Genomic DNA, 12219 nt, shown 5'->3' with positions numbered 1-12219 from the left:
TTACTATGAAATCAAATGCGAGATTGCAACATCGTTGGCTTTGCATGCAATTCCAAAAATCAGTTGCAAGAATTCGTTTTTTTTTGAAATTTGAGATTTATCCACTCTGTTGGACCAAGGGAATTGTGTGGTCGTTAAAAAAACTGAATGTTGGATGCGTTGCCAAATAGGAATATTTTCAACACGGAGAGTATCAGCGTCTTCCCTAGGCCCACCACTGGGCTACCGCATTTACACTAATTAATTAGTGAACTGTTTTCCTTATTAAACGTCAATGTACGAAGTGAAGAGATTGATAAATTTCTTTTTTTGAAAAATCCTGAAATGTGTTCACGCTTGAAATTTTCTCAAATTGACTTTCGATTACTTGATAAGTTCATTGCAAACTGTGTCAATCTTACAATCACCTGTGAAAACTGAACACTCCTTTCGAGCCTATGTCATGCCTTGTTTTTTTTTGTTTTTAACATACGTGACGTTTATTGAGATCAGATTTATGCAAACTCATGCTTAACTTTTTTAAAAGGTGGTATTTGATCGTATTTTTTTCATTATATTGGTTGTTGAACCAGTAAGCTTAACATCAACGTACAGGAGAATGGATTATTAATACCACGTGTTTCTGAATTTTGCACAATTGATACTTTTTTGCAGACAAATTGAAGATATCATACTCGCGAAGCTCGGGACCAGGAGGTCAGAACGTAGACAAGGTCAATACCAAGACTGAAGTTCGCTTCACCATCGATTCAGCCGATTGGTTGCCGCAAGAGGCAAAGGTCAATCTACCAGTCAAATTCCCATACAACGTCAACAAGGAGGGAGAGTTCTTTTTGACCTCACAAGTTTACAGGTAGTGACTTCAGTCATTTTGATATCTTTTTATTTCGACCTCACAAAAGGGGCAAAGCGGCAGGAGAAGGGTGAATTTTTTTCAAGTCATTTTTTGAAATCTCTAAGAGCTAGCAGGAGGTCAAATGAGACAGCCCATTGAAGCCTTATCAGTCGTGATTCGGAGATAGCTGGTTCTTGTATCGCGAAAAATTGGTCTGTATTTTTTCTACTGTTCAGCATCTTAGTTTGAACAATGAATGATTATTTGCATATTTTGTAACCGCGTACTAGAGTTTGTTTATTTGTCATCTCACATGTTTTTCGGTCCTTTTTGCCATAATAACTGTGGACGAAATATTCTGTCGTACTTGCACAGCAAATGGTACGTCTGTTTTTTTTATTATAGCTCGAATCGATTACTTCGTATTTAAGTCTATATTTTTAAACCCGTTTTTTAAACCCAAAGTTTTTATAGTATCAAAGAAATCGTCCTATCAGTTGTCTGCTAATGTTTTTTCGGCTTAGTTTCCACACTTCTTAAATTTCTTGTGATGTAAGCTAATTTTATTGTAAATGGAAGTGTCTTTGATTCTTTCATTACAATTGCAATAAGCAGAGTTATTGCAATTGGGCACTAGACTTTTTTCCGTTACTAACTTTGTTCACAGAATGGTAAAAATTAGATATGGTAAATTTAGGTTCAGTTCATCACATATTCAAATTTCTCTGCGTCTCCGGCACACTTGGTCTGGAGGTTACGAATTCACCTGGGACGTCAAAGGTCCTAGGTTCGAATCTGACTATTATTACGTCTGCAATACAGACGTAATAATAGAGGCCTAAACCAGCTCAAAGGCAGGCGTACCTAGTATAGTAGATACGAGAGTGGCTACCAAACCCATGGTAGGGTTTCGAATCCAGTTCTATTCTGGCTTTTGTTTTTAAGCAATAGGCGGGACAAATCATATAAACTAATTTTGTCACGGGACCAAACAAGTTAACTAGTACCACCACTTTTCCTCTTTTGTGATTGCTTTGGAAAATCCGCGATCGCTTTCGCTTATACCCTTTGATCGGCCTCTTTCATTAACGCTTTCGCTTTAAGCGGCACAATACTCTGGTTGTGTACTGTACTGTTTCTGTTTCCAGGACCCAACACGAGAACCTAAAAGACTGTGTGAAGAAATTAGGATCAATTATCGAGTGGAGTTTGTATAAACCACCGCCCGTTAGTGCAGACGAGAAGCGCAAAACGGCGATAGCGAAGTTGAAGGCGAACAAGCGAAGGATAAGAGAGAAGAAAGAGAGATCTGCTGTGAAGAAAGGAAGGAACTTTTGGACTAATAACAATGAATGTAAGTGTGACAACGAAATCTTAGGTTTTGATTCAATTGAACTTCTATGATGCTCACACGCGAAGGGGAAATTTCCGTTTGTGGTGATGATTAACAGCTTTCAGTTGAGTGCTTAATCCTATTTTTTATAACTGATTTTTTTTATTGCTAATATGCTTGATATTGGATATAACATTTACTTAGTTGATAAATGAGAGCTTTCTTTGCTTTCAGATTAGCTCGGGTTGCAAGCTGTGCACTCGATTTGTTCGCTCGGGAAGAACACCACAAGTACTCCTCTCGAGTTCTGCAGCAGCCACGACAGAAAAGTTGACCATGGAAAAAAGTGAACAGAGAAGAAAAAGACGTAAAATTTTAGACCAGATTCTTAGGGTTGATCACGCAGGCGAACTTGGTGCAAATTATATTTACAAAGGCCAGTTGAAGGCTCTCGGCTCATCGTCGCCAGCTGCTAAAACTATTGAAGTAAGTGTCGTCAGAAATATTTGGTTAGTACATCAGACATATGAAAGCTGGTTCAAGAGATCCGAAATTTGCGTGCTACTAGTCATGTCGTCCAGCTTAATATAGTTATTGACCAACCAAAGTTTGTTTTTATGACGAAAACAAAGTTTGTCTGGATTTTTTTCTAAAAAATTAATAGAACGAAGTAATTTTCGCTTATATATTGTCTTGATGATTTTGTTAATTTCTTTTTTTGTCCAGATTTTCAAATTTACAATCGTTCAACGGTCAGTCGGAATTAAGTAAATAAATTTGAAGCAAGCCAAATGCTTGAGCTAGCTGGAACACACTGTCATAATTCTTCATAAGATTTTTTTCAGAAAGTTTTGTTCATGCTCAAATTTGATTTTTTTTTGCGATTTGTCTTATGATTTCGTTTTAAGTTTACTTATTTTCCTTTGTTAAAGGCAAGGCAAACGCCACAGTCGAACAGCAAAAATAAAAAGGTCACGGAATACGTGAATGACTTCTATTTTCAAAATTGGACTTTAATTTTCTGAATTCCCCGCGGAATAAAAAAAAAGTTACCTATTGATCCTGTTTTCTCTAAATGGGATAACTTTACGAGAAAAGCGGCAATCAAAAACATCATTTGGAATTCAAAGTTTCAACTTGTATATATATTTTTTGAAATTTATAAGCTGTTCAAAAGTTTTCAATCAACTTCCGGTTTTCTTGTTCCCTGTCTTTTGGCAATGTGTTTTCGGATAACTGCAATTTGCAATGTTGATATGTAAAATGGCAGACATCTTTCCTTGAATGTTTCTATCCTTGAGAGAATTGGTCAGCATAAACGATGATATGCTATTGACACGCAAATTGATCCTGTCCGTGGTGGTTAATGGGCTGATATTAAATTAAATATTTCGTATTCTGTAATTTAAATTTTAGTTTTAGAAAAATGAATTTGATTTTAGTGTTGGTATTGAAGCAGTGCAGCTGACCTCGTTATCTGTCCTTCTAAGTTGCAGTGCTAGTGTTAATATTGTTTCATTTTTCACTCTTATTACACTAACAACTGTAGTGTATTGATATGACTCTAATTTGTTTTCCAATCTAATTCGGAAATAAAAGTGCTAATTTGGTAGCATTTTTGCTATAATCACAAGCTGTAACATCTCTGCTTTATTTGTGGCTAGTGTTTGACTATCGCTAAGTGACTCTGGGAAAGACGGAAGGACGTGAATCTACTCATGTACTGATCAGAGAATCAAAGCTGCACTTAGCACGAGTTTTATTGGTATTTGGTGGCATTTCTGCTGCATAGCATTAGCATTTTTTTGTACGGACTTTCGAAGAAAACTGAATTTTTATGCTTGATGTGTTTTTTTTCAGTAAATTTTCCGCGATCGAAACAACAGTTTTCAACAACAACAAAAAATTATAGGCCCCATTGAAGAAATCTCCCTGAAATCAAATTTAAAAAAATTTTTGCATCCGAGCGTTTTTTGCAAAATTTTGAGAGTTTGAAAATTGCCAATTCGGTCGTGCTCCGGACTAATTTATTTTCTCTTTGAACATTTTATTCATAACCCTGAAAGCGTAACGCGAATTATTTTTGCGTGGCAAATTATTCCGCACAACAAAATCGTTCCAAATTGAATTGAGACTAACTAGTCGGACGTATTAATTTCGTACGACACAAGATTTTACACTTGCAATCAGCTTAGTGTTTTCTTACGAACCTCCATTTTTTCTAACCTAACTGTGTTCATTAAAAGTGTTCACTCATTTAAATTTTTTTCCTGTAGCATTGGAAATTGCATAGCATCTGTTCTCTGCTTTGTTTGTGGCTATTGTTTTGTGCCTATTAATCATTAAGCTTCTGTGGCTGAATTATAACTGTGTGAGACCCTTAATCTCTAGGTCGCTGGTTCAAATCTCAAAGTTAGCCGATTTTTTATTAATTCGAGGCTGCAACTATAGATGCTAACAAGACTGCTCATATATCAGGGCAAAGCCCTGAATGTTCTGACTGCCTCTTAATCCATATCGAACAGATTTTTGGGATAAGAAAATATTGAAAAATTATAAATTTTGGACACTATCAAAGATCAAAAGTGAAACAGAGGCGAAGCTTCGCTTCGCAAACAATAGCGAGATCACGACAAAAAGCAGCTCTATAAAATGCAATAAAAATAGTGTTTGTGAAGCGAAGCTTCGCCTCAGTTTCACTTTTGATCTTTGATAGTGTCCATAATTTATAATTTTTCAATATTTTCTTATATCAAAAATCTGTTCGATATGGATTAAGGGCAATCGGAACATTCAGGGCTTCGCCCTGATATACGAGCGTTCTTGTTAGCATCTATAATTGCATCATTGATGGCTAGTGTTAGCAGCAAACTTGCAAGGGCCTGCGGCGTAGATGCGAGAAAATGTTATTAATTAGAGGCTTATTTCTACTTTTTCTTAGTTCACTTTATAGAGTTGCTTTTTGTTTTCGTTTTCTCGCTACTGTTGGCCAAGCACATCTTCGCCCGTGTTTATCGAATTTCATTAATTTCTTCGTTCAGTCGTTCGCGTTACGTCGTTTCCTCTTAGAACTGGTGCTCCTGTTGGCATTTATCTTGGTTTCTTGTAAAGTTTTTGCTGTTTACCGCTCTTACCAATTTCTATTTTTTTGAATTTTTTCTTTCCTGTGAATCTGTTTATTGTCCGTTTTCGGTTTTTGATGTCGTTGCTTTCGTTGTCTGTTTGCGTTTCCAAACTATTCTTTTGTGTCCTGCCATGTTCTTTGGGTCTGAGCTCATGCATCATGCACCCATTTCCCTTGGATTACCATACACTCTTTGCAGTTGTTCGTCATGTTGTGTTTTCCGGTAACCTTTTTTTGGCATTTTGGTAATGAAATGCTTTATTTGTTGTTCTATGGACTCTTTCGTTTTGGACTAGCCCGGTTTTAATTTTGCATATCTTCTGACATCCCTCCCATCGACGGCTCAGATCGCGTTATCTTTTACCTTTACACCCCGGTGGTATTTTTTCACCTAGTGTTACCCTTTACATGTAAGGTAAGTTTCGCACCCAATCATTTTCTCCCGTATTTTATCAATTTTCTTTTTCAAGTCTTTCCCGTTGCTGACAAGGTTGGCGGCATTAGTCCAATCTTCCACCATTTCTTTGATCAAGATGGTCTAGTAGGATATGATGATGTTTTTTAAGTATCTTTTGGTTTCCGTTTTTTTGTCCATTTCCATTTGGCCATCTTTATTAGTCTCTCATTTGTTGTAGTGCTTTTCATAATTTTGTTTAAATATTCACTCTTATTTATATCGATGATAAATTTCTGATTTTTTTCCTGAAGCAATACAAGTGAATCATTTTAGTTACTTTTCTGCAACTCTCTTTGGCGAGTAGGTGTTTGTTACTGTTTGTTGTTCTATAGTGTTGTGTTGCAGGATATGTGGAGTCACGAGAAGGAGCACTTGGCCACTCTGGAGGAGATGATGCCGAGAGAGAGGACCAGACCCAGTCTACTCCAGCCACTCTGGCAGTGTGCCGGATACACACTAGGTTGATTATTGTTATTGTTTACATCGCTTATGGCTCATCTGTCTTAACTATTGGTAGAATTGAGTAAAGTATATTTGAGAGTAAACTAAATGCAATAGTTTGTTGTGAATCTGATTGAAGCCATCTGCCTAGCGTTACAAAAATAAAGCTGCGTCAAGAAATAATTTGACCAAAAAACATGAACCAGACAGCCTAGTTTTTGTATTGGCCGTTATTTTTCACCTAAATCATGCGCTGATAATATTCTGAAAAGGAAGTTTGTTTGTATTTTAGGCTATGCTTCTGGACTGATGGGAGAGAAGGTTGCAATGGCATGTACAGATGCGGTGGAAGAAGCTATCGTAGATCACTACAATGAGTACGATTAACTTCTGTATCTTCAAATTCATCATTAATATTAAGTAGGAGCAAGAATTTTCCAATGGGAGTTTGATAAAGTGTTCAAACGTCTCCAGAATTTTTTTTATAGTTGAGAGGGCAAAAGGTATGTATTCTGAAGTTGTACCGCAAATTCTTTCGAAAATTTACCAACTAAAGTTTTGGACGCTCCCCACTTGAAAAGATAGATTTGTTGCTTTAATTCACCCTGTGCTGAACTAAGAGTTGTTTGGCCTGTTTCAGACAAATTAGAGAGCTTCTCGAAAAGCAGGAGGAAAACCAAGACAGCTATGAGGACGTTGCTCAGGTAACTTACACTTTTGGCCCTGAGTTGTTTTGAATATGAAGTACTGGTGTTATTCTGTGTCGAAAACTGAGTGTATGTGCGTGGGATGGTTTTAAATTGTCAAAGAACGTACTGAAGACACTAAAATTCGTGTTGATTTTTTCCATTGAAGAAGAAGTGCATTGTTCAGGTCAAATTTGATCTTTTACAGTATGAGTTTCGATTTTTTTTAAGTTCAATTCAAAATCATTTACTAAAAGCAAGGAGAATTATACTCTCCAGATACGAAAGCGGTTTTGAAAGTGGTTTTTCGTTTTTTTGAAAGTGGTTTTTCGTTTTCAGATTTCGTAGTGGAAGAAAAAAAATTACTTTTAATCCAGTTTTCTCAAATTTATCAAAAAAAGCGTCATTTAAAATTTTCTCGAAATTTAAAGAGCTCGTTAGGCAATATCTTGTCTTTGAAATTCAAATTTGAAGTTTTTAATTCACAAGTCAGTCGCAACATTCAGGGCTTTGATTTCGTTGAGTTCGAGAGATAAAAGTGTTGTGAGTAGATAATTGTTTTCTTTCTATACTCTTGGTTTTGTCTGATATATAATATCAATTTTTCAAAATTGGTTTTAAAATCGGTTTTCAAGAGTATTCAACGTAGTGAAGTCTCGTATTTATTTCTTGGTAATTTTTTTGTTTGTTTTTATTCTGGAAAAAGTCTTAAAACTTGATACGCTTAATTTTGATTTTTTGAAGGTTGAACTTGTGATTTTTTAAAGTGTAGTGCGTTTCCCATGCTAAAAGGAAGGCAAACTCCACTTTGAACAACAAAAGTGTAAAGGTCGCAAAATCTCACCTAATAATCGAGTTTTCTCAAATTGAGTTATATTTATTACACTTGCGAAGCGGGTGTATTAGTACGAACCTTTTTTTCCAATCTAAGTCGCAAATATTGGTGCCACTTTTGCCACATTTTTTTGAAATACATTATTTATACATAATGTGGCTTTATGATTTGCAATTTGTTACATGTAAAATTAGTGTGTATGCCTTCAGTTTTTTATATATCAAGTTATTATTGCAAAATTTAGTCTATTTGTATTTGGTGCCCTTTTTGCTGAATCACATTGGCAATTTATTAGCATATGTAGCTGCTTTATTCGTGATTAGTGTTGGTCGGTTGTAAAGCTTGCGTGATGAATCTCTTGATTGCAGTTGGTCGCAGATTCGAATCCTACGCGTAGTCGAGTTTTGCTAATTCGAGTACTTATTTCTACTTTTTTTATTTCACTTGGTAGAACTTTTTTGGTCGTGTTCTCGCAAGTGTTTGCAAAACGCAGCATTGCCTCAGTGTGAAAAAATTGTCAATCATAAATTGTCAGTCGATCTGTTTTCTTCGAAATGTTTCCTTGCGTTCATTATTCTTTTCCAACTGTAAGTTGGCTTTGTGTTTTACTATTTAGTTATTAATGGTTTCAGTTAAAACAAAACTTTTAGGCAATTGTGTTGTGTTTAGTTTACCTAATTTTATATTAATGTGGATCCATCTCATTTTTCGAAGTTTGTTTTGTTTTAGATATTGTCAAAAATGAGAGACGAGGAGCAACACCACATGGACGTGAGCAAAGAAAATGATTCAGAATCAGTTTGTGCCTTTCTTCAGTTTTTTTAACCTGAAACGATGAAATAACTTTGGTAACCTTGTTTTGTTATAGGCGCCCCTTTACTCTGTCATGAAGTCGGTAATCAAAACTGGATGTAAAGTGGCAATTTTTGCTGCTGAAAAAGTTTGAGAACGAGAAAACTAAACTAATTCATAGTTTAAAGTTATGTAAAGTGGCAATTTTTGCTGCTGAAAAAGTTTGAGAACGAGAAAACTAAACTAATTCATAGTTTAAAGTTAGTTTTGCGAATTTAGTATAATATTGTTGTATCTAACTATGGCAAATTGTAAACTAGCCAAATTGTAAACTAGAGGGAAGACGATTGAGTGCACCACAAGGGATGTAGTTAATCATGGTTTGAGAAGTTTCCAGGGAGTTCACTATCAAATCAGAAGTATGCGTTCTCTCCTTGTAAACGTCATGTTGCATTTTTCAGATTAGCAAAATGCTCATCAATTTTGTTGAAAAACATTAGCTTAGAAGTAGATGCGAGGTATCATTACGAATAATCAGAGGAACACTTTGCATGTCTCTAATTTCCACTCGAGTTACAGTTTGCAAAATTGAATCAGCGACCTTTCAAAATTTCGCGCTTATCTAATCACCATTCTAGTTCGGTGCCCTGTGACGACAGGGAAGAAAGCGAGTCCTTGTTGGAGCGAAGGCGAACTTCGTCTCCTAACTCAAGGCAAGGGGTCAACCAAGCTCAAAGGTTACTGACCTCTTCCAACTATATCCATACAACTAACGGGACTAATATTGGTGACCCAACCCGGCAACAGACTTTAGATTTTGAGTTGTCCCAGAGGAGTCAAGACTTTTGGGGTCGTCAGGCAGTGATGCAGCAGGGGTCAATTCAGCACCAGCCGGGTTCTGCTGGAGGCCATGATGGGGGCAATAGAGGACCACCTCCTGCTATTATGAGGACGTTTATTCAGAGGGATTTCAGCGAAGGAACAGCTGTGAAATTTCAAGAGAAGTTGCCAGAAGAGTTGAATGGAAAGGTGATAAAGAAAAACTTAAACACATTTAGTTATAATTAAAACATGAGATATGTTCCATTTCCTGAGCTGCTGGTTCATGTGCCAATTGTGCAATTCTTTTTAATTCAGTTCATTTCCTTTGTGTTAACAGGAAGGCAAATTCCACTATCGAATAGCAAAAATGTAAAGGCTGAGAAAAACGTGATCAACTTTTAGTTTCGAAAATGAAATTTGATTTTCAGATTTCCCAGTGAAATAAAAATTATACTTATTGATCCAGTTTTCTCAAATTGGATTAATTTTATCAAAAAACGTACCAATCATAAATTTTTCTAAAAATTCAAAGAGCTTTAAGGGCATCTATTTCTTTGAAATTCGAAAGTCAGTTTTTTTTTTACTGTTTACTTGCGTTCATTGACTCTTTTCCAACTGTCTGCTCGCTATATTTTAGTACTGGAATAAATTGTTATTTCGAGAAGTATTCTGTCTCTGTTTAAATAGATCGGATTGACCCAGAATAATTACGCTCGTCGAGTTTTTTTTTAAATTAAATACTTGCGCTTTTTGGCCATTGATGCTCTTAAACATTCCTATCAATATATTTTAAATTATTTTTAAGGTAATAATAGGTACAAAAGTTTCCTTGTATTTAACTCGAAGTTGATTGCTTCTGTTCAGATTCCGGTGGAGATGTTCACTCGAATCATGAAGGGTGTCAATGACATATTTGCGGATGCGGAGAGATTGGGAGCGAGGACCTACTGCGAGGGCTGTCTCGGCTGCCTAACTGCATACATCATATTCCTGTGTCTAGAATCCAATTACGACAAGGTAGGATCCACTCATCTCGCATATCAACGAAACTCGCCGATGAATTAATCATTCAGGTTGCCCTCGTTTACGTGTCCGGACATTTGGTCTCTGGCAAGTGTGTCCCCGGACCAAATTGTCCGAAAGATAAAAAAAACCAGACAAAACATCCACGGCCAAAATTATCCGAAATATTGAAAAACCCAAATATAACATCATCTGACGTTTCTGCGCCAAAAATGTTCACCTTGAAATGGCAATAGTCTAGTTCATGAGGGTAAACTAAGGAACAATCGTCCGGGATAGCAATGTTTATGCATTCTTCTTTTCGTTATTAAGTTTATTCTGGTTGCACCAGAGCCAAGCAAAAAATGTTAGGGGAAGAGAAGTCATTGAGGTAAAACGATCAAATTTCAGGTTTTTGCATGTTTCATTTTTAAGTTGACTTAACAGGGCTTTTGAAATTACTTAACAGGGCTTTGAGACTTGAAAGATTCGGTAGACTTGTTGCGTTCAAGGGTTAAACGTTTGTGTTAGTTGGCAGACTCATTAAAAGAGGCTCATTTAGACAACGTTAATACTCCTAATTTTTACTGACTCTTTTTGTCTGAAAATTATGGTGCTATACAATGTTAGCGAGCACTTAAGTTTCTCTTAAGATGTTAGCTTGTATGTTTCAGTGTTTGAAAAGACTTCACACCTACCTGGAGACTGTGAACAATGGAACACTGCACCCAATGGGACTGCACATGGTCAACCCAATGGAGAGAGGGTTGCGGGTCATCGAAGTGCAAATATACCGATGATAAACAGCAACAACAATATCAGTAACAACAACTGTGCTCCCATATCGATTGAAGAAAGAAAACATAACTTAAGTTAAGAAGAAAACCAAAGTTCGCCCAATAGTTTCCGAAATGTGCTAATTTCCCCAATTTTGGAAACTTATTTGCAATTACTGAAGCTACAAGATGAATTTTAAAAACTTAATGAACCTTGCTGAATATTGAACAAAAAGAAGTGCTCACCCTGCTTCGTGTAAAAATATAAGTTGGATCGGTTATCGGAAGCAGTTCAGAACTGTTGATTAAATGTATGTTGTTCATATCTGTCAGAGTAAAGCAGAGAAAAGTTATCTGATTCTAATCGTATTGATGCGCAATTTAATTCTTTTACTGAAAATATTAGATTTAATGATTATGTCTTTTATATTTTCACTCTTGAACTATAATTAAATATTTGCTTATCTGTAGTTTTCAAAATTTCCATAAAAACTGACTATGCATAATCTGGATATGACACATTTTGTCTCAACTTTGATAGTTTTCTAATTTTTATTTCCTTGCTTGCGCTCGATCGGTAGCTCTTCAATCAATAATCGTAGTGAGAACAGTATTCATACCAATTTTTCGACTCGCAAGCTCTTCCGAATTTTTTCATTCAAATTCGACTTCGGGTGAAAGTTTGTGATACTCTATTCACTCAACTTAGTACAACGTTTTTATTAAGTACTTGATTTTGCGACTACAAAACGGGTGTTTTTTCCTTCTGACAATTTTCAGCTAAGTACCATTTTCAATTGGAATGTCTATACAACCTGAAAAATACCGATGCTCTGTGTAGAATTGCTGATTCTACTGTATTACATAGTAACCTGAGCGTAAGATTGAATCGTCATTAAGTTAAGTAGTACAGCAAACAAAGGGTCGAGTTCAAATTAATTCATTCTTCGAAGATATCGTCCCTCCTGTTCCAGAAAATAAAATTTGACAAAATCGGCGAACCCCCCCCCCCCCCCCCCCCCCACCCCCCCATCGGAACTAAGAAAGCTAATGTAATGAAATTCAGAGGAGAGATACTAGAGATGATTTGACGGGCATACAAAAAACAGGACCCCT

At 36.2% G+C, this 12219-nt stretch overlaps 2 protein-coding genes across 2 annotated transcripts; both read left to right on the top strand.

Annotated features, from left to right (window-relative positions):
• Positions 1-2072: 2072 nt before the first annotated feature.
• On the top strand, positions 2073-8892 carry LOC134845445 (5-demethoxyubiquinone hydroxylase, mitochondrial-like). The gene is made up of 7 exons (XM_063862329.1): positions 2073-2189; positions 2403-2654; positions 6095-6209; positions 6483-6567; positions 6831-6894; positions 8441-8509; positions 8580-8892. Exons 1-7 carry the CDS (start codon positions 2184-2186, stop codon positions 8655-8657), a joined length of 669 nt encoding a protein of 222 aa, XP_063718399.1. The 5' UTR covers positions 2073-2183; the 3' UTR covers positions 8658-8892.
• A 52-nt stretch (positions 8893-8944) lies between these two features.
• On the top strand, positions 8945-11574 carry LOC134845447 (golgin subfamily A member 7-like). The gene is made up of 3 exons (XM_063862331.1): positions 8945-9532; positions 10190-10342; positions 11002-11574. Exons 1-3 carry the CDS (start codon positions 9368-9370, stop codon positions 11125-11127), a joined length of 444 nt encoding a protein of 147 aa, XP_063718401.1. The 5' UTR covers positions 8945-9367; the 3' UTR covers positions 11128-11574.
• Positions 11575-12219: the final 645 nt, after the last annotated feature.

This window comes from Symsagittifera roscoffensis, chromosome 5, assembly GCF_963678635.1.
Source record: "Symsagittifera roscoffensis chromosome 5, txSymRosc1.1, whole genome shotgun sequence".
NCBI lineage: Eukaryota > Metazoa > Xenacoelomorpha > Acoela > Convolutidae > Symsagittifera > Symsagittifera roscoffensis.
This window is presented reverse-complemented; position numbering and strand designations above follow the sequence as displayed.

Bases quoted from the DNA above. Each gene is read 5' to 3' on its own strand.
- LOC134845445 (XM_063862329.1), top strand. The intron at 2,655-6,094 runs GTAAGTGTCGTC...GTTGTGTTGCAG, and splicing joins CAGCTGCTAAAACTATTGAA to GATATGTGGAGTCACGAGAA. The intron at 6,210-6,482 runs GTTGATTATTGT...TTTGTATTTTAG, and splicing joins GTGTGCCGGATACACACTAG to GCTATGCTTCTGGACTGATG.
- LOC134845447 (XM_063862331.1), top strand. From the start codon at position 9,368: ATGCAGCAGGGGTCAATTCAGCACCAGCCGGGTTCTGCTGGAGGCCAT. The intron at 9,533-10,189 runs GTGATAAAGAAA...GCTTCTGTTCAG, and splicing joins CAGAAGAGTTGAATGGAAAG to ATTCCGGTGGAGATGTTCAC. The intron at 10,343-11,001 runs GTAGGATCCACT...TGTATGTTTCAG, and splicing joins TAGAATCCAATTACGACAAG to TGTTTGAAAAGACTTCACAC.